Source organism: Pimephales promelas, chromosome 20, assembly GCF_988280905.1.
Source record: "Pimephales promelas chromosome 20, fPimPro1.hap1.1, whole genome shotgun sequence".
Classification (NCBI taxonomy): domain Eukaryota; kingdom Metazoa; phylum Chordata; class Actinopteri; order Cypriniformes; family Leuciscidae; genus Pimephales; species Pimephales promelas.
In genome coordinates this window covers 28,024,981-28,047,354 of record NC_142788.1, presented here as the reverse complement: position 1 = coordinate 28,047,354, position 22,374 = coordinate 28,024,981, and the positions used below count along the sequence as shown (strand labels likewise).

General features: G+C 35.7%; 1 protein-coding gene across 2 annotated transcripts in view; it reads right to left on the bottom strand.

The window, feature by feature from the left end:
* Positions 1-22,374, bottom strand: part of tmco4 (transmembrane and coiled-coil domains 4) — a 24,241-nt gene extending 1,867 nt beyond the window's left edge. The window contains exons 1-14 of one of the 2 annotated variants that reach the window (XM_089124430.1): positions 22,309-22,374; positions 15,300-15,408; positions 12,539-12,674; positions 12,114-12,288; positions 11,986-12,013; positions 10,911-11,040; positions 10,353-10,450; positions 8,963-9,106; positions 7,494-7,613; positions 6,559-6,723; positions 5,855-5,991; positions 4,243-4,327; positions 3,876-3,993; positions 2,311-2,428 (exon numbers count right to left, since the gene is read on the bottom strand). In XM_089124430.1, the coding sequence (XP_088980556.1) occupies positions 2,311-2,428; positions 3,876-3,993; positions 4,243-4,327; positions 5,855-5,991; positions 6,559-6,723; positions 7,494-7,613; positions 8,963-9,106; positions 10,353-10,450; positions 10,911-11,040; positions 11,986-12,013; positions 12,114-12,227 (1,257 nt within the window). In that variant the 5' untranslated portion in view covers positions 12,228-12,288; positions 12,539-12,674; positions 15,300-15,408; positions 22,309-22,374. Of the gene's footprint in view, positions 1-2,310; positions 2,429-3,875; positions 3,994-4,242; positions 4,328-5,854; positions 5,992-6,558; positions 6,724-7,493; positions 7,614-8,962; positions 9,107-10,352; positions 10,451-10,910; positions 11,041-11,985; positions 12,014-12,113; positions 12,289-12,538; positions 12,675-13,595; positions 13,764-15,299; positions 15,409-22,308 lie in introns of those variants that run through there. The other variant, XM_039651625.2, reaches the window with a different exon arrangement.

The window sequence follows — 22,374 nt, the reverse complement described above, 5'->3', positions numbered from 1 at the left end:
GTTCATTCAACGGACGGAATGAGCGAGTTGACTCTGGAAAAGATTTGTTCATTTTGATGAACAGGTTTGAACAGGAGAGTCACGAATGCGCATCACAGAACAAGGCTAGCATTTGAGCTTATAAAACTATAACATTGTTTTTGTTTTTTAAATGAGCGATCGTTTCGCTTGATAAGACCCTTATTCATTGTTTGGAATCGTTTAAAGTCCTTTGAACAGTTTGTACAGAAAGTGTCTTTTGGACCTTGAATCATTTGGTTCCCATTGAAGTCCACTATATGGAGAAAAATCCTGGAATGTTTTCATCAAAAACCTTAATTTCTTTTCGACTGAAGAAAGAAAGACATGGATATCTTGGATGACATGGGGGTGAGTAAATAATCAGCAAAAGTATTTTTTTTGAAAGTGAACTACTCCTTTAAGACTTTATTTTGATGATCTCCCATTGACTAATTTCCACCATTGCAATATTTGCATACTGAACTGGTCTATTTAATTTATTTATTTAACTACACCTGCCTTGACATTATGTAACATCTGCTGAGTTTTTATGTAAAGATTAAAGTGTTTCTAATAAGCCTAAATTAGTCCTGAAAACTGTAACACTATTCTAGCGCTGCATTACAAGCACTGGTATTTATTTCAGGAAACGAAGCTAATTTAATTGCTCATAAACAGTTCTTCACATGCCGAATGAAGGTGCAATTCTTCACATGCCTCGCATTGCAGTCGCAAAACCAATATCTTCTGCCAATTTATCTAAGCTGTATCATTTTCTTTTTCATGAATAACTTCTTTCACAAAGATGCCATAGCATGTCTTTTTTTGTCCTGGCTTAAGGCCGATGTGATGCAACCTGTATTCTGTCTCTGCGAGATGAGGAATATCTCAGATTCAGTCCTTTGTCTACAATACATCACACGGATGGCGGACCTGACGACCTCTGTCGAGATGTACAGACTTTCTGTTGCTCTGTGTAACTTAGAAGGGATTGTTATGAATGGATCATTTTAAGTTGAAAATTTGAAATGTCTATCTTTTTACATTTGTGCACTGCATAAAATGACACATTGAGTCTTTTTTTTATGAGGTAACAGCCCTGGATTTAAGGACTCCACTTGAATATCAACGAGGAACTTCCTGCCACAGTAATTACAGTAATTGTAGTCTTTTGCGGCTGACAATTTAACAATGCCCTTTCTATTCATGTAAGGGGGTATTTAATGCAAAAAGCATTAAATCACTTTTGTCTATATAAAAAACACCTTTCAGTTGGTTAAGGTTTGAAGCCATCTGAAGGAAATTAAACTTTGACTCTATGCTAATGTATGCCAGTGAATTCAATGTGAATCTAAATGCAACTCACAGACACCAAGAACATTTAAAGGGGTCATGAACTTTATTATATTGTTGTCTGAGGTCATTTTATGACGTTCGCTTGGTTTTTACATTCAAAAACATCAAAATGAATAATTAATAGGCTATTTTCTACCCTAGTTTTGAGCCTAGCTCAAAAACGCTCGGTTTTTATGGGCGTCTCGCACTGAAGACTTGGAAGTAAACGCCCACTGCTGTGAGTGGATAACAGTTTTGCATATAATAATGAGTTTCAACTCACTTGTCGGTCCACGTGGGGGAAATTGTTTTGAAAACGTCCAATGTTGTAAAATGGCAATCGTAACGATTTGCCCATACATGTTAGAGTCCGTGTGTTGCGCCATTCCCATCAGATCCAATATATACGGCACAGCACTGTTCTTTAATCTTAATCGGTTTTACAAAACAATCCTCAGTGAAATGAAGCGAACAGACAGACAATGTTGAAACGTCATTAAAAATAAAGTTTATCCATGCAGTCCTATTGGAATCCAGAGGAAGCTTATGCAGCGACTGTCTTCTTCCACAACCAGGCGCTGCACAATATTCTGTATTGCTCGGTATCTCAATCCTGATTGTCATCACGAGGTAGGCATCTATTCTATGTTATTTAGCTATGCGTGTAATGCGCGAATCGCTGGGCGGGGCTAAACTGGCCGTGTTGAAGTAGGCGTTGATCTTCTTCTGCGGGGGTGGTGTTTTATCCTCTTTGACATCATAGTTCCCCACTTTGAAAAACGAGTCGTTTGCTGAAAAGCTTTTATTGGACTAACAAGGACGTTTTCAGTTCTGAAACTTACAGGATATTCTTATAATATGATGACCTCTTAGATGTCAAAAGCTCAAGGAAAATTTATTTGATTTCTCAGTTCATCAACCCTTTAAAACAAATATCTGGGATGCAATCCTCAATGCACACACGCATTTGCTTACCACTGAAGACAGGTCCACATTGATTATTTTGCGGTCTTGCGAATTGATTGGCTGGAGCCCAGCAACAGACAGCTGGACAGATGAACTTCTATACAGGAATCCAAGAAGCCAATCCCCTCTAAACCAATAATGACACAAATAAATAAATGTGGTTAAAACATTAAAATCGCAATCTCTAAATTGGTTTGGAGTCAACATTGAGATATTGTTACTTTTTATTACATAAATAAAGTGTCAAATCTAATTATTCATGTGTGGCCTGAAATGACTGTAATTTGTTCAATACTAATTTCAATTTGATTTGTAAATTAATTACCCATTACTCCATCTAATTCATAATTAAACATGTGTAATAATCTAAAAAGTTACCTTTAGCACTTTTCTGTTTGCCTAGCATGATTTCAGCATTTAGAGGCACTAGTTGACAAGTTTGACATCTTGCATTGATGAAGACTGTGGTAATTTTATTCCCATCTGAACTAATGTCAGAAGCAGAACATCTGGCATAATGAACTTGCAGAATGATATTGAGCAAACACTACTGTTCAAATGTTGGGGTCAGCAAGATTAATTAATATTTAAATAAACAAAGAATAATAGTTACATTTAATGCATCCTTGCTGAATTAATCAAACGTGACAGTAAATACATGTTACAAAATATTTATATTTTAAATAAATGCTGTTCTTTTGAACTTTCCATTCATCAAAAAACCCTAAAAAAAAATTTATCATTGTTTACTGTTTCAAAAAATGAAGCAGCAAAACTGTTTTCAATATTGATAATATTAAAGAAATGTTTCTTGAATGATTTCTGAAGGATCATGTGACACTGAAGACTGGAGTAATGATGACTTTGCATCACAGGAATAAATTAAATTTTAAAATATGTTCAAACAGAGAACAGTTCTTTTAAATTATAATATTATTTTAAAAACATTTTAGCATTAAGCTTTGTATTAGGAGAAAACCAGTAGTATTTTCGAATCACCGTGATTTGACGAGAGATTTACATATTTTTTGTCTGGAAAAAAAATCCTCAAAAATCCTAATTTTGCGTCATTGGAGGATTTTTTTTGTCCAGAGGCTAAAGACTGAAGACTACAGTCAGTAATCACACCACCGGCCTCGCGCCGTTCTCCCACGGCCCTCACTCGTCCCGCTCGCCACAGTAAACATGATGAATGGCGACTGTAGAACGCAAAAGCCGAATCCCGGACATTTTGGGCGATCTCGAAACACATCTTCAGGCAGACTCGTCACGGAGACTCACTAGTAGCCTAGACTTGTTGTTTAACGACTGCGCTCTGTTACCGGTAGGCGTGGCCTCCTAGGGCAGCGAAGAAAGTGCATTCTGGGAGTTGTTGTCTTTCATCCACATAAGCCAAAAATACATTTTCAGGCTTTTCTCAGTCTAGAAAGCTCCAAATTCAAAAATAATTTCACATTTCTTCTACATAAATGACCCATTTTAAATACACATTCATCTTTCCAGAGGTGAAGTATCCCTTTAAATTCAATCAGGACAATCAATCAATCTTAGAAGTAACTCTAATAGTGTCTTACCTGCAATATCCATTAACAATCTTCCCCGCCACTACCCTGGAGAGTCTCTTCCATGCTTTCTCGGAGCCGTCCACGGGGGCCCCCAGGAGCACCACATCTTCCACCACACCTTCACTACCTGCCCGATAATAAGAGACAGAATATCTTTCAACCGGCTCCATGCGAACAGATTTTCATTTACAGCCTCACACCTCTCCGATTTCATCTTTCATTAGGCTGATGAAGAGAAAATGACTCAGTCTGGCTTGCAGGAAATTTGTCCACGTTCAGCTCTCTCAAATCAACACTTCTTCAAAAGCAAGGTCTTAAAGACAAAAGGATGTACGGTCACCTCTCACCCGCTCTGTACAAAGAATAGAAAGCCTACCTTGATCATTAGCGAGCTCCTCTAGGCAGAAGTATATGACACGAGCTCCAAGGCTAAAGCCAATTAGATTGACAGGGCGCTTTCCCTGCACAAAGATGAAAAAGGAAGATAATTAAACACATTTGAAAAGAATAGGCCAGGTTTATCCTATAAATTTAACATTCCTAGCAGGATATATCGATCATATTTGATATGTACATTTCTCAGGCCTAATCATCAACATGAACAAAACTTTGCTGAAAAACCTGTTGCACTCAATCTACTGTATTACATGCATTCTGTAATCTGATTGACAGTTTATACTTTATATATGTAGAAGGCCTAAAAAAGCATGATAAACGAGTGTTTTTGCAAAGTAAACATAAAAATAACTTAAATCGTTTCAACATTAAAGTGATTATCCATACATCAATTTTTTTAGAACATGTTATAATTCGAGTATCAAATATGATTCATCAGGCTTTTGAGAAATGTTGAAATCTGTCCTTCATATTACATTGCATTATATGTTTTTGCAGAGCTTTGGTCATAAAAATAATCATTTAAATACTAAAACTTATTATTGGGAGATATAGTGACCAAAATTTATATGCAATTAATGTAAGTAGTCTGCTACAACATAATGTTATAAAGATTAACATTAAAAGCTATCAGAATTTAAATGTACTTATATGCCCATGCCCAATAAATATAAGCAACTGCATCAAATTGCATATTTTTGATCAAATTTAGTTGTTTCTCTTCCTCGATTATTAGATCCATGTTCTCCTTTATCATACTATATGAATCATAAAAGCCAATCAAATATGATATTCAACAAAAAACACTTTTGTCTAAGGGTTTAATTTTTCAGACTTATTTCATAAGTCAGGATTTGCAGGGTTAATTATTAAATCAAGCTTTTAATATTGTTTAAATGTGGTGTTTTTAATATGCTTTCATATTAAGTCAACAGTATTTTCTTCTTAAAACTGCAGTGAACCAAACACAGTCTTAAATTTGCGGTTTGAAACCACTGGTGTTTTCGATGTCACAAACTACCAATCAGTTCAACGTGTAGTGGATCTCTGAGCTGGTGTGAGTGAGTGGAGGCGGGGCTCATTTGCATATTCATTGAACCTCATATTCTATATAAGGCAAGGGTGTCGAGTTACATTCTAAGGCATGAATAATTTTTCTTTTCAAGGAAACTTTTAAATATGTCATTTTGGTGATCAAAGATGAGTCTTAAGGGATTAAATTATTGATTACAGGGGGACTTTAAATAATAAATGAAGACTGATCCACTTTAAAGCATCAATTCTTCACCTACATACATTCACACAAACGTCTTTGGATGTTGCACAATATGTCACTGTGTTTTTGAGCATCCTGCCATGAACATTTCATTTTTATGATTTTACACATCTTACTAAAACTTGGCATGTCATGCAGTTACAATAGAAGTCAATAGGGCAAACTGTACTGTAAGTGCATTTCTAAATCTGTCTAAATGGCTGTCTATCATAATTAACTAATTGACATAATTGAATTAGTCATTACAAGTTTTGCTGAACTGAAAAGATCAAATACTAATGCAGAATCTAGAAGGACTCATTTTCTGAACTCTGACCTGCTGTCGGCTCCGGAGCACCTGTGCGAGGTGTTTCCCCACTTCCGCTGAGCGACTCAGACACACTCCCCAGGGGTTGTCGATCACACTGGCCACAGCCAGCAGAGAGGCAGGCCATGTCAGAGCGGTTACTATCCCTGAGCATGAACAAGACAATCAGCAATGTGGTTATTCTGGACACCGTACAACAATGTGTGTGACAAATCATATATACTACAATTAAATGGAGCAATTTGGAGGTATTCTATATATATATATATATATATATATAAGCATTTGAATAATAATAATAAAATTGCAAAATAAAATCCACAGCCAAAAGACTGAAGAGTGTGTATGAAAGTATATGTGAGAAATGCAATGGCCACTCAACCAAACAATATAAATTCTGGCATTGGATTGTCATTCATAACACACACACACACACAGAGAAATCTCAATTCGACTATTAAGGCGACAGAGCAAATTTTTGAGCAATTTTGCTGGGCAATCTTCCTCTGTATTAGACACATTCCTGCCAGGACGACTGTGAAAGATGGTCCAGATCAATTCAGATCAGACTTAAGTGAATTAATATAACTGCACAGTTCAATACTCACATAGATAAGGTGAGATAAATTACAAATGACTTTCTTTTTTTCCTCAAACCATAGAGTACGTCCTTTTTATAGCTTAACAGCATTGGTATAGTAAAGCAGACATACCTGAGAGCACTGTGTATTTGAGGGCCTCCTGGGCAAAGACACTAACAAGCCCGTCCCATAATGAGTCCAGAATAGAGCCCAGTTCCAATAAATAACGCGACTCCCATTTCAGACAGTACTGCTCGCCACACGCTCCAAGACTGGACCAGGGAGCCTGGAACGAACCTATGATGGCCAGTCAAAACTAAACCTTAGTGTGAACAATATTTCATGGCTATTTCTGGCTTTTTATATTAAAGGGGTCATATGATGCTTTTAGTCAGCGAATTAAACACTGACACAAAGACAAAAAAGTAACAACAATATTCGCAATAACATTTCGTTTTACTGAATAATAGAGTAAACATAATTTCTTACTTCTATCTTTGTAAAGAAACCTTATTGCTTAACTGGCTACTCTCTGCTGTCTCAGATGACGACATCATCTCTTGTTGCCGGCCACCGTAACTTCTGTTGGTTGCAATTCGCAACCTCACCACTAGAAATCACACACTGCACCTTTAAGGGGCGTTACATTTCTGACACGCCTGAGGTGTTTGGCCAATCACAATGCACTAGCTCAGCTGGCCAATGAGAGCACTCTGAGCTTTTTCGGTAGGAGGGGTTTAGTAGAAATCAGTGCGTTTTAGACAGACTGGGAATAGAAGAGCTTCAATAATGTACATTATGTGGAAAATAATGTTTTTTTGAAGCATGTTAACCTATTCAAGTACACCCAAAAAACAATCATACAACCCCTTTAATAAATAATAAACGCCACATATATTCAGAGCATGTTGAAGTACTAACACAAGAGACTTTAAAACTGTATATTTTAGAAATAAAATACAAAAGCTAATATAAAGTAATGAATAAAATATAAAGTAATGTAGTAATAATATTAACTGAAAAAATGCTTTTTTGATGGTGATATGATGGTTAATTTGAGCACTCACTGTATTTGCCGCCGCATAACCAGCCTGTCACGGCTATAGTCAGATGCAGATGCTTTCCAGAACTCATCGGAAGAAACTCAAACTCCTGTATAGCGCCGACACGCTTGTTCATTTTATAGCCTGATGAGTAAAGCAAAAATGAGTAAATATACCTTGTGGTATCTTCATGTTATAAGAGATTTAAACTAAAAATTTAGAAAACTTGATCTGCAAATAGAGATAAAGTGAGACACACACACACACAAACAACTTTTGAAGAAATACCAATCAATAACAACCTTGAGCTCAGTTCATTTTGAAAGGCAGCGGACAATGTGCTCGTCTTCAAAGCAAGATTATATAAAACTCTATACGAATCTAACTCTATTCAGTGTGCCATTTGATCTTCTCACATACCAATCCTCGAACAAAGCCTAGTAATTGAAGTGCCCCTACAATGCTTTTCGAATATTCCCCTTTATGCCGTGTGTAATACAGCCGTTTGTAAACGATGTAAACAAAGTTTTAAAGCCGAAAGTGCACGATAAATAAAGTTATTGTCTTTCAAAAGAAAGAATCACCTCTGAACCACCTAAACGAATCGTCAGGTAATCGAATCCCACTTTGTTTTGACTACACGTCACTGGACAACACATTTTGCATTATGCCCGCCTATGATCTTCATTGAGATCATTATATTCATTATATTGTGTAGGTCTCCGGCTAACCGACTAACTCACGTTATTACGATCTTACTGAAATACTTCTGCTAAACATCCGTGGGCCACTATTACCCAAAACTGTCTATTAATGCAGAATGTCTGAAGTTCTTACTACTTTGAGTAATGATAAAGGATGGAGGACGATTTGTTTTACAAATTGCTGCTTAATTTTTATTAATTACTATTAATATTATTATTATGAGCATTGTAGAGGCCAAGCCCAAACTTTAACCCCTGAGGTGCTATCTCAGGGTTGAGTAATTGTTTTACTTTTAAACTTTCAAAAACTTGTTAAAGTTTTAAAACTTGTTTTATTCATGAAAGTCCAAGTCGTATTTGCAGTTAAACCAAGGGTTCAGTTTATTTCCATCATACTCCATTGATCTCCAGACCAACTTCATTGCACATGTGACTTTGTACTGGTACTGTATGGTGTGTGCGTGTGTGTATGTGTATGTGGTCAAAAAATGTGACCAGGGTAACATCTAAGGAACCAAAGATTGGTTCCTATTCATACTAAGAGTGCTAACTGGCTCTTAATATAATTAGCCTAACTGTACACTGTATGGTTGCCAAGCAACACTTCAACTGAGCACAATATACATTTACATATACACTAAAATGATGATCACACATTAGATAAACAGTATAGTGTATACAGTACATCTGATTTGTGGTCATAGTTTTAGTGTATATATCAGCTATTTTAGAGTCAGAAAAATAGCAATACATTTTCTACTACAGTTTCTATTATATTCTGTAAAACACCTGTTAACCCGGCCCCCGCGGCTCCAAACAACGAGGCCATGATGGCGATGCCCGTGGCAGATCCCAGAACAGCGGCTCCACCCGCTCCCAGCACAGCTCCTGCCCCGGCAGCCACCAGAGGAGCCGCCAACCCTCCTGTGACACCTGATCAACACACGACACACACACACATGATCATTCAGCCCAGACAAGGGAAACACATCTCATATCAGTGGGTGAATCTCATGAAATCAGTCCTGGACTTTCACCCATCAATTAAGTGACAGAACCAAGAGATAAATAATGACAATTCTTTACTTAATAATTAAATTATATTTTTGTTTAAAAAAAATAAAAAAAAAAATATATATATATATATATATATATATATATATATATATATATATATATATATATATATATATATATATATATTTAATTATTCACTTAAAAGACAGAACCAAGAGATAAATAATGACAATTCTTTAATTTAATAATTAAATCATATTTTCATTTTTAAACAATAATATATTTTTTAATTATTCAATTAAGAGACAGAACTAAAAGATAAATAATGATAATTCTTTAATTTAATAATATTTTTATTTTAAAAATAATAAAATATATATTTTCAATTATTCAATTAAGAGACAGAACTAAGAGATAAATAATGATAATTAATTTAATAATTAAATCATAATTTAATAATAAAATCATATTTTCATTAAAAAATAATATATATATTTTTTAATTATTCCATTTATTTTAAAAATAATAATATATGAAAATGAAAATTAAGCACATTTCCACTCAAATTATCATAATAACCAAAACATAAATCATGTTTTTTTATTATTTGTATTGTGACTAATTTTTCATAAATCATTTATAATTATTGAATTGAATTCATATTAATTTAACACTTTAATTTGTATTATATTTTTAAATAAATAATTAAAGAAATTAAATAAAAACTCACAAATAAAACCTCTGCATAAATTACAGTAAAGAAAGTTTGTGAATATATATTTGTATGAATAATATATATAAATTAAATAAATATGATGATTTGATGATTATTATTGGTGCTCAGTTATTAATAATGGTTCGTTGAAAATGAAATACATTTTTGCTGCTTAATATGTTTGTAGAAATGATGCATTTTTTCTGGATTATTTGATGAATATAAATTTCAAAAGAACAGCATTTATTTGAAACAGAAATCTTTGGTTACATTATAAATGTCTTTGTCACTTTTGATAAATTTATTGTGATTTTTAATCAGAAATGTTGTATGATTATTTTCTTTATGCATGTTTTTCATGAACTTTCCAGTGACATTATAGAGACCGAATCACCTCGGCAAGACCAGTGTAGATTAAAACAAACGTCCTGTGGCGTTTAGACTCACCGATTACTGTCCCTCCACCCACAGTGGCAAGTCCGATGAGCAGATACCGGCGCAATTTACGACCTCTCTCTTTCTTCTGCCGTCTTGAAGACTCTTCTCTGTTGAGAGAAAGTCAATTTGATTCATAATACGCTCCCCGGAGTCGCTGTAAACTCAGAGGCCTTGCTCATTGGGAGAAAAATTCTATGAAAGACCAAGACTAAAATGAAAGCGCCGTACTGAAAGGAAAAACCTTGACTGCAAAAACATAACATCTGATAGCTCACATCTCGTGTCTTGCAGGAGAGAACACATTAAAAGACAGAAATCAGCAAATATATGCAAAGCTCGTTCCCCACGTCAAAAGTATTTCATTTAACAATAATATTGATTGTGTCAAAATGTTTCTGCATTGGCTTTGCATCTGCAGAAGGTCCAGGTGGGATTTTTAGAAAATAATCTCTTGTAAATAATCCATCCAACAATGAAATCAGTGTGTGTTTCTCAGAGACATGAGGATAAGCTCGCAAAAAGCCCATAAAGGGGCAGCAGCTGATGATCGGAGGACGTTTCACTCACTCGCTCTCCTCTTCTGCCTCTCTCAATTTCTCTCCGAGGGTCTCTTCAAAATCCTCCAGCTGCTGTTGGGTCACACGCAGGAGACAGCTGACATGTCGGATCAGAACACGAGCCCTGGCATCGTAATGTCCTACATCACAAGAAATTAACAAATGCTCATTACACACGAAACAAGAGTAACAGATCAGGCTGTTATTATTAAAACTAAAACTAAAAACTTAAAAAGAACCATTTTCTTTATTCGGAATAAAATAAACGTTCAAATAAATAAAGGCAATTTCACATTTTAATTTAGGTAATAAACAATAAAAATGAATTAAAACTATATAAACAATAAAAAAAAGACAAAAACACAACAAAATTACCAATAGTTAATGGTAAATGATGCATTAACTAACAATGAGAAATAAATCTTTGTCAATGTTAGTTAATACAAAATACGGTTTGTGTAAGGTCACATCTATTAAATAAGATTAACAGATGCAACTTTAGGTTTTAATATGTATAACGTAAATGTTGAAATTGACATGAACTGAAATTAATAAAATGCTTTAGAAGTATTTTTCATTGTTAGTTAACGTTAACAAATGAAATGTAAAATGATATTAAAAATAAAACAAAACACAAAATCTTATTCAAAATATTCATAAAAACTATAATAGTATCTCAATGATATTAAAGTAAAACAGAGATTAATCTCAAAGATAATGTGAAGGAAAAGATCCTTTCATTTAAAAAAAAAAAAAAGAGTAATATTTTGCATAAAGAAAATAAAGACTTTTTGGATCATTAACATGTTTTGTATTGTGTGACGTTAGTAGTGAAAGTACAAAATGTAATTCAAGCTTAAAATAAGAAGCATTGGTATGTGAATGTGCTTAATTGTGCTAGAAATTAAAATAAAAATGCAAACTATATGAATGCTAATGAACCAGGATTCATTTTCTTTACGCAAAATATTTTTTCTGGACATTAAATTGATTTATTATTCATCATTTTAATTAATATTTTCTTTTATGCATGCCAATGCAAAAAAACAAACAAACAGCTAACTAAATAAGAACCAACAGCTCACCATCCTTGACAGAGAAAGACACGAGATCCTGAAAAACAGAGTAACAAAAGAGACCGTCACAAACTAAACAAAGCATCTATATGTCAATGCAATCATCCAGATATACTGTATTCACGTCACATGCGTACATGAGTGATGGGTAAAGCTCCGGCTCGGAGCAGCGGCTCTGCGTGCAAAATGGACAGGAAGGTGTCAGTGCCTTCGAACCCGAGTCCTGTCAGGAACGCTTGCATAACCGGCATGACCGACTCATCGAGATTCAGCCACTGAACCAGACCCTCCAGATACGCCTCACGGAAACGTCTGCATTGGGAAAAACATCACAGTGAAGAGTCACAACCCCAAACCTCAATATGCTGGAAGTACATTAGCGTTCAAAAGTTAGGGGGCAGTAAGAAAAAGGTTAGCCGTGAAGTGCAAGTTACTATCCCAATGAATGTAGCTAAAAGCCGAGCCACAGTGAACTAAACTAAACTGAAACATACAGCATAAAAGAACATATTTGACCCCAAGCTTTTTTCACAGTACATTAAAGTGTTGTGAAATGTTTTACTTTTGCTCGTGTCCATGAAAGAGCTGTCCCAGTGACACACCACATAACCCAGCGTACGCAAACCTCCCTGGTTCACTCAGCTGTCGGCCAAACACGCTCTCAACTGGTGACTGCTTTTTATTCTGTCCTCCTGGGTCTGTCACAAAAAAGAAAAAACACAAAAAGTGCCAATGAAAAATGTGCACGTATAGATACGGACTGTGAATTTGTGTCAGAACAGATATGGATCTCCACATATTCATTACATAGGTCCAAGCAGAAATGTTTGTTATTTTTTTTTTTAAAACATTACAAATTTTATGATCACTTTGCTTAACTTAATCATAATTATGGTATGCATTAATGTTGTCACTGCATAGGAGCCAGTACATCATTTTAAAATATAAACACTAAGCCTTGTTGACCCTTTTGAGCCATAAACTTAAAGAATTACACACGTTCCTCTTCTCATGTGCATTGATAGTCTGTTTTTGTGCTTTTAATGAGGTGCAATGCTTAATATTTATGGTTAAAAGGCTGTAGATTCAAGAAAAAACTTAATTTGCATGTTTTCTGACACTGGAGACCACACAAAACTTTTATATTAACACATTATTACTTTGAAATGGAGAATTTGCACAACCATTGTGCAATCTATCTGACACTAAAAATGTATGTAATATGTCTTTCAACTCAATGGTCTCGAGCTTTCTTCAGTTAAAAGCCCCGGGAAATGCATCAGATATGCATGTGTTATTATTACGTAAGTTAAAATTCCCCTTGTTTAAACCCAAACATATTTTAGGCCTTGATCGTATCCTGCAGCTGAAGTAAACACTAAAGCAGCTGTTAGACACACACATGCGATCATTAGAAAACAACATCAAAATAATACATAAAAGTTTAATTGTAAAATCAAACACAATACAACAAAACGAACAATAACTAATATAATACGAGCTAAGAATAAGAAAACCAAAGACTCTTATTTTGTTGTACGCTGTTGGGCAAAACTCAAAATCTTTTCAAAGTCCTTTAAAAAAATTAAAACTGCCCTCTTAGTGAAGCTTATGAGTACCTGGAGTTAATTTCGGGTCCTCGTTGTTGTTATTTGTTGGTTCCATTGGTTTATCCTTACAGTAAATTACAGCGGATTTGTTCACTCCATGTTGGAAAGTTGTTAGTTTGTTGTCGTGACAGATGAAAGTTCAGCACAAAGTTGTCGTCTTGTATGGAGCAACGCCCCCTATTGGACAATTCAATTCACAACTCATGAGAGAGGGACTTGCTTATGAATATTCATTACGTAAAGTTACGTTCCTCCAGCTGGCCTAACTGATTGGCTGAACGGCAAGAGCAGCTGGCAAATAAGCGAATCCTAAAAGCGAGGGATTGGCTTATGAATATTAATAAGTAACGTTGCACGTTGGCAGAAGTTGGTCACTGAGTAAGATTGATTTATGAATATGAATTAGGTAACGTGATTGGAGTATCGTATCGGAATGTAATCGGAAGGACTGGTTTGAAACCACTGATCTATAAATTATTTAAAATTATTTATATAGATCACTGATAAGAGGATGGCAATTAATAATTAATGTCGACCTTTTTCCTGACAAATATAAGCTCTTCGTGTATTACCTGACTTGAGATTGAATGAAAAATAGAAATATCGTCGAATATTAACATGAATTAGTTTCCGTGACGACGTTCGAGGGAGGTTAGAAAGTAAAGGCTGCATAACTTTAATAATGAGTTAATATTCATAAGCTGAGTCTCTTTTTAGAATCTTAGAATTTAAACATGATTCATGTTTTTAATTGTTGGTGTTGTGCCTCATAAATTTAAGCAGCCCTTCAATACATAAATATATGCCCTTCAGAAATATTGTTGAAGTCCCATTTGCAGCCAGCAGAGAGCACTAGAGGTTAAGTTAGATCCTTATTTCTAACCTTATTTCTATCCTTATTTACAACATCACAGACACAAAACGTTACTGTATTTGTTTGTAAGCTTGTTTATTGTAATGTAAAATATAATATATATATATATATATATATATATATATATATAATATATATATATATATTTTCTTTTTTAAATTCGTTGATCATATTCAGAATTTGTATTTAAAGCCTGGAACTGAACACTAAGCAGCTGTATATACATGTATATAAAATGACAATCATCCATAATTTTATCAGTAATTTCCCGTCTTTGATTGATTATAGCAATTTGTCTTGAGTTACATAATTCGCATTGCAAGCAATAGCTCACTTTTTGACACCTACTGGTATTTTTAGTTTCATTATGATCTTGATGGCTGCTGTTGTTGTCTTTGGCTGTGTCTTGTTGCTATTTCCACTAAAAGCTCATAGGCGGGATGATCCAGGAGAACAGTTTGTGAAAAGCATGATTACATAATTTTCCAAAAACCAAAAAAAGCATATCTAGTAACAATCTCCATAGGAGCAACAGCTAAATATGGACATGTCTTTACAGCTTCACGCGCCTGTACACAGACTCATGGACATGTCTATTCATATTCTTTTCACAACATGTAACTGACATCATTCGTAACAAGAGAATGTGTGTATTTGTGCACATCTATGTCATGTCTATCTCTCTCCTGTCTCTTTCTCTCTCTCTCTGCCTGGTACCGTCTCTTTACAGAGGTTATGAGGTCAAACCTTGAAGAAAGGAGAAGAGAGAGGAAGAACTAGCCGTCAGCGTTACAGTAATACAAACCCTGCTCCTTCATTCATGCAGTGAAGTATCTTACCTTTGTGTTTGGGGTCAAAACATCCTGTTTATACATCAGTGGGGGTTACAGACATCTGTATCTGTTCTTCTTTCTCCATTTCAACTTGAGAAGTTTGTATGCAACCTGCCTGAGAGAGATACACAACACAATGTCATTTCTTCCATTTCACTTTAATGTAAAAGCATCTGTTGCACAACAGTTCCAGCATTCAGAAACAGAAGATCCACAGAAAGATTTACAAAGCTCCCTTAATTAAGAACATTAGCGGTGGACAAAATATAGATGTCAATTTAAATAAATGACATAATAATAATAATAATAATAATAACACTTAATACTTGTCATTGTTGTAACTATATATTTCATATAAAAATACAATATTATTATTAGCATCTATTAAATATATTATTTTTTAATAATAATAATATTAACAATAATAATTACTAATTTTATTATTACACTGAATATTATACAAAATTTTATATAACAATACAAAATTAAATTATTTATATTATTATACCACAATTAAATGTAATATTTAAACATTTGAATGATAATTATTATTATATATTTAATAATACAATTATAATGACACATTTAATTTTACAATTCAATATTTTAAATTATTATCTATTAAATATATTTAAAAACAATAATAACTATTATTATTGTAATTACAATAATAATTTACAATTATATATATATATATATTACAATAATAATAATTATTATTATTATTGTACTTTATATTAAAATAAATTATTATTACTATAATATTATCACTATTATAATACCACTATTAAATATATTATAATATTGTAAATATTGTAAAAAATATTATATTACTTAATAAAAATAATAATATTTATCGTATTCTATTTCTATCTATAGATATTTTTTTCAACATAAAATATATTGTTTTATTGGGTTAAACTGAACTATATATATATATATATATATATATATATATATATATATATATATATATATATATATATATATATACAGTATATATATATAAAAATATAAATAAAAGCATATTGTTTTATGATGTTAAATAAATAGATAAATAGTATTCATAGTAAAATAGTAATAGTAAATAATATTAAAAACCCTTTCTGGTTTCATTTGTTATGCATCTCTTTTATCTGTAGCATCTTATATTCTTAGCATTGTTTGTTTATATTAGCTTAGTGTTTAGTTGACCTATGCATATTCTTTTCTCAGATATTAAAATATACACTCTAAACAATGCTGGGTTGTTTCAACCCAAATTTGGGTCAAATATGGACAAACCCATATTTAAAAAATAAAAATGTTAAAAATTAACGTTAAAATGTAATTTAAAAAATAACAGTTGAAAGTAAAAGTTGAAGTTGGGTTAAAATTTTAAATTACATTTTTAACCCAACATCTGGGTTTGTCCATATTTGACCCAAATTTGGCTTAAAACCACCCAGCATTGTTAAGAGTGTAGAATTTATTGTGGTTTACTGATTCACAGCTCCTCATCTCCTCCATCTCATTCCCATCAGCCCGACGAGAGACTCGATCCCAGAGCTCAAACACGGAAACAAACAGAAGGTGCTAAAGCTGTTTGTTCAAAGTGGCTTTACTGTCATCAAGAGCTCCCCACATCTATTGAGAGATAACAGAGCAGAGACACGCACACACACTCATAAAGATCTGTCTTAGCAAGCATTGTTCTACATCAAGTGTGTGTTTTCAGTACATCCGCAGCCGAATCTGTCGAGACAGGCCTCACAGAACAGGGGGATTCTTGGGGAATTTGGCGTCCAATCAAAGGCAATATAAACTGAATACACCCTCTTGACATCCGCTCAGTCAGATAAGGTAAACAAACTCAAAAAGATCATTCGCAGCACACAAACATGCTCACGATATACAACCACCAGCCTTGAACAACGCCAAAGCAACGTGACCTGTCTGGCCTTATACGCACGAATAGAAAGTGTGTGATTGTGTATGTTTCTATGGAAAGAAGTGCAGCTGGACAGTCTTTTGGGAATGATGGGGGTGGGAGTGGAGGAGTAGGTCAGGATATGTCTAAAGAGAGATATAAAAGAAAACCGCAGCTGTATAAGACTGTGGCCAACACGGAAAATGCATTGAAACGCATGAGAACATGTGAGGAACTAACGATGACTTAGGGGAACGGGAGGAATGCCAAGCAGAGCAGGAACGGGTCTCTGTAATATTTCTCCAAAATATTTTGGTTCTTTGGGTAAAAAGACTATTGTTTGTCTCATCTTGGTCTCAAACTGTGCAAGGATATTTAGATCCCAATACGAACTCAAACATTTTTCATCAAATTATTCTGAGACCAAATTAGTTGAACTGCTTTCCATATTAGTTTTAAAGCTACGTGTCAATATCTCTGACTATACGTCAACAATTTTTCAATCAAGTAAAATGACTTGTCTTGTATGCTGCAAAATATCTATTTTAAAGGAGTAGTTCACTTTAAAAAAATGTTTGCTGATAATTTACTCACCCCCATGTCATCCAAGATATCCATGTCTTTCTTTCTTCAGTCGTAAAGAAATTAAGGTTTTTGATGAGAACATTCCAGGATTTTTCTCCATATAATGGACTTCAATGGGAACCAAACGGTTCAAGGTCCAAATGAGAGTTTCAGTGCAGCTTTAAACGATTCCAGACGATGAATAAGGGTCTTATCTAGCGAAACGATCTGTCATTTAAAAAATAAATAAAAAAAGTGTAAGTTTTATACGCACAATTGCTCTGTTCTGTGATGATTGTTCATGACTCTCCTGTTCGAATTCGTTCATTAAAATGAACGAATCTTTTTCGAGTCATGACTCGAAATTCATCGTCTGTGTCGTTTAAAGCCCTCTGAAGCTGCACTGAAACTCTCAATTGGACCTTGTGAACCATTTGGTTCCCATTGAAGTCCATTATATGGAGAAAATCCTGGAATTTCTTAATTTCTTTTCGACTGAAGAAAGAAAGACGTGGCCATCTTGGATGAAGTGGGTGAGCAAAAGTTTTTTTGAAAAGTGAACTACTCCTTTAAGCTGACACCATAATACCTCTGCATGTGTGTGCATTTACAAACATCCCTCTGGTTCGAGACTCTCCTTTGACTTCACTGCATGCGATCTCTGCTGCTTCTCATGGGAAAATAAGCTGTCACCCATTGACATTAAGTCAGTAAGTCCGCCCATGCGGTGCCCTTTATCCACACTTACTCACATGATGGATGACTAAATCTGAGCTGAATGAAAAAGATCATGTGTGCTTTACTAGTTTTAACCCCAGACATTACGTGGTTTCCATTCAAAACGATCAGCTCTAGCACAAACACGCTCTAATAAAGGATCCTTCAGCGGACACCAGATGAGGACACAAGGGCCTCATTGTATCTGTCATGGATACAATAGCTGTTTTTTGTTGGAAATTCCTCTTCCACTGAGGAATTCTTTCCAAGCTTTTAGGAATGCTGTAAATACATGAGGGACTCTCGTTCCCGGTTAGTAGTTAGTCTCACGATTGTCGCGATGGATTGATTTCTTAAGATGCAGCGCTACAGCTGGCAGGGAGATGCGGTGTTGGGAGCGCTGCATGGAAAAGTTGTAAAGTGGGTGTTGGCGCTATAAAATTGGGAAACTCTGAGTGCTGAAATTGTGATGAAGCCGCAGCTTTTTTCCCTGAAACTTATAGGGATGGAAAAACAGCATTACCTCTATAACGCCCGTGATTGCCTACTGATTACTATAGATACAAAACATGCAATGACATGTAGATGGTGGTAAACAAACACAGATCACCAGCCTATACAGGCGGAGACACATACCTACATATGGGGCCCATATGGGAACTGGGAAGCCATAAAAATGTGTAGTGCACAAACAAACCCTCGTGACAAACCTTGAACATGGGAAGGAATGCAAGTCAGACCACCAAGAGGGAAGTTAAAGTGACGCAGGTATAGACTCACACTTACAGTCAGGAAGGCAGCACTTTACAAATACGGGATGCATGGGAAACCCCTCTGTGTTTCCACAGTATTTTTAGTGTTTGCGCGGAAGGTGATCATTTATGTCTTCTGTCTGGTCCTCATTAGTGAACGCGGGCGGGCCTCACGGGGTCCTTGTACCGAGTGCTTCTGATTATCGGATCTCTTGCGTGCATTTCTGCGCAGATAACAGAAATCAGATACCAGCTTTGTTTGTTCTCATGCCTGCGATAACAGTGCTGCTATCAACTTGAAGACTTTGGGCCCTATCTTACACACCAGGTGCGACGCAAGTGTTTTCAGCAAGTTTCAGCCTGACGCAGTTATCATTTTTCACGTCCTGCGCCACGTTGTTTACATAGGAAATGCATGAGCGCCCATTTGTTCACCCATGGGCCAGTGTGTTCAGGCACATTGTTGGCGTGTTGCTATTTTGAGGCAACTGAAATAGACTGCGCCATTGACCAACTGAAACCTGGTCTGCAGTCATTGGCGCAGTATTATTATTATTATACTTCAGGATTTAGCATTAAGCTTTGTATTAGTAGAAAACCTTGAAACTTGAACTTATGTGTTTTTTTGTCTGGAAAAAATTCTCAAAAATCGTCCATTTGCGTCATCGGAGGATTTTTTGGCCAGAGGCTAAAGACTACAGTCAGTATTCAGGTCTGTCCCGCATGTTCTTAACCCGCCCATAGAGGGCGATCTCACTCACAGAATGAACACATAGTGTCAGCCATCTTTTTTTGGAAGCTAAGCTATAGCAGGCTCTTGTTTTGTGGAGAAAGCTGAGTAGTAGTGGTTACCATCCTCTTTTTCCCGGACCTGTCCGGCCGTCGATGTCCGGGATTCAGCTTTTGCTTTCTGCAGTCGCCATTCATTGTTTACATGCACAGCTTTTGTTTCAATCTAACTGAATTCATTCCATTGGTGAATCTGAATGTAGTGTTTACATGAACGAAGCGATCGGTTGATGTGCGTTTTAACATTGCTAAGAAAATTCCCGCTCCTCCGTGAGAGATACGAGACCGGTGCGTCTCACAGGTGTCGCTCATCGGTAATCACGCCACCCTCACTCGTCCCGCTCGCCACAGTAAACATAATTAAAAAATGGCGACTGTAGAACGCAAAAGACGAATCCCGGACATTTTGGGCGATCTCGAAACACATTTTCGGGCAGACTCATCACGGAGACTCACTAGTAGCCTAGGCTTGTTTAACTACTGCGCTCTGTTACCGGTAGGCGTGGCCTCCTAGGGCAGCGAAGCAAGTGCATTCTGGGAGTTGTTGTCTTTCATCCACATAAGCCAAAAATACATTTTCTGGCTTTTCTCAGTCTAGAAAGCTCCAAATTCAAAAATAATTTCACATTTCTTCTACATAAATGACCCATTTTAAATACACAACCATCTTTCCAGAGGTGAAGAGCACATTAGTAATATGTGCCTATAGGTGGTTCTACAACACGCGTACACTTCGCTAGAGGATCAGTATTTCCGCTTGCAAATTCCGTCATGTATTTTAGACCATACACCGACCATTTCTCCCGTCATTAAACTAGCAAAAGTGGATTCGGACACGTCCTAAGTGCACGTGCACCCTACGCTTTAGACCATTCGCTTACATCCTTAAAATAGGGCCCTAAATCTGACAGCTGAGAGCGTATATTGTGCACAGAACTGATGGCAGTTTTTGATTCACCAAAAAATTTGTATTATCCACAATTACATACTGAGCACTCTCTCCGAGGGTGTGTGAGAATGGTCTACGGTTGCTTAAGAGGGCCGGCTTAAACCAGAGTGAATTCGATTGCGCCTGATTTATGCAAGTCAATAACAAACCCTTCCAGATCCTGCTTTTCATTTTAAATAAAGAATATAAGAAAATGGTATAGTTTATTGAAGCGTTCCAGTCTTAATGGAATATTGCGGTATTTATTATAAATGATCTATCCAAGCACATCATGATTATTTATTTTAAATTCACGTTAATCTAAATAACTTCCCCTCCTTCTTGCAGCAACATCTCTGCAAGACTTCGACTCTTCCAGCTGGTGACGCACTCAAGCCATGCTGGAACTAACAGTATCTACCCAACCAAGCCAGTCTTTATAATCATTAAATTCTTCTTATTAAAGCCTGATAGAGACACCAGCAAACCGCCATTCAAAGCAACACATGTTGGTCCACATTAAGAAAACTGAGCCGTCTCTGAGGAGTGCCATTCCCTCATACCCACTCACATCCAGTGACTCAATCCAGTTAATATAAGCCCTATAGTGAGATCATGTGACCATGCAGTTCCAGGACAGTGCTCACTTGAACAGCTATTAGCCATTTTGGCTGAGAACTCAGACACCTATTTGTGCTTTCATGAAGCGCTCTTGAAATTCAACACACCTCAAGTGGAAAGTCCATGCTTTTTTGACTTGGTCCTTGATTAAAATCTGCTCTGCAGTGCTATTTGATATTCAAATCACTCTCCTCCCACTTTATTTCCACTCTCAACACTCTCTGGAATGATATTACCTCATCTTCGATGAGAATAACAGAGTATCGCTGGACAACTTGCTTTGCAACTCAATGCAAAAAGCTGCACACATTCCAGAGCAACGTTTTTCCAGGTGCAGAGATGCACCTGATTTATTGGATGAAGGATTCAAAGACTGGACAGTGTACACATGATGACAGTCTTATGAGGGTGCGTGTCTAGACTGGTTGGGTGTAGCAATGCACAACACTGTCCCGAAACGATCACGTTTATGAATTGCAATATCCATTTGACAATCTCTGCAGGGGTTTTGAACTTTCCACAGGGTTTGCCCAGGGATAGTTCAAAGGAAGAATTGCGGTAACTAACTGAATGTAAATTCAGCGCCGCAAACGTCATATCATATCTGTTTGCTTAGTAGGTGTGTAATGGTGAACGCCAGAACACGGCTTTAGGGATCTTTTTACAATGTATACGAAATTGGTCCAATACAATGTTTGGTCGAAAGTTGTCTTTACTACTTCCTTATATACTTACCCTATATAAGACTTTATCTCATCTCCTCACATGTGAGTCTATTATTAGGTGTGTCTGGAAGTGTAC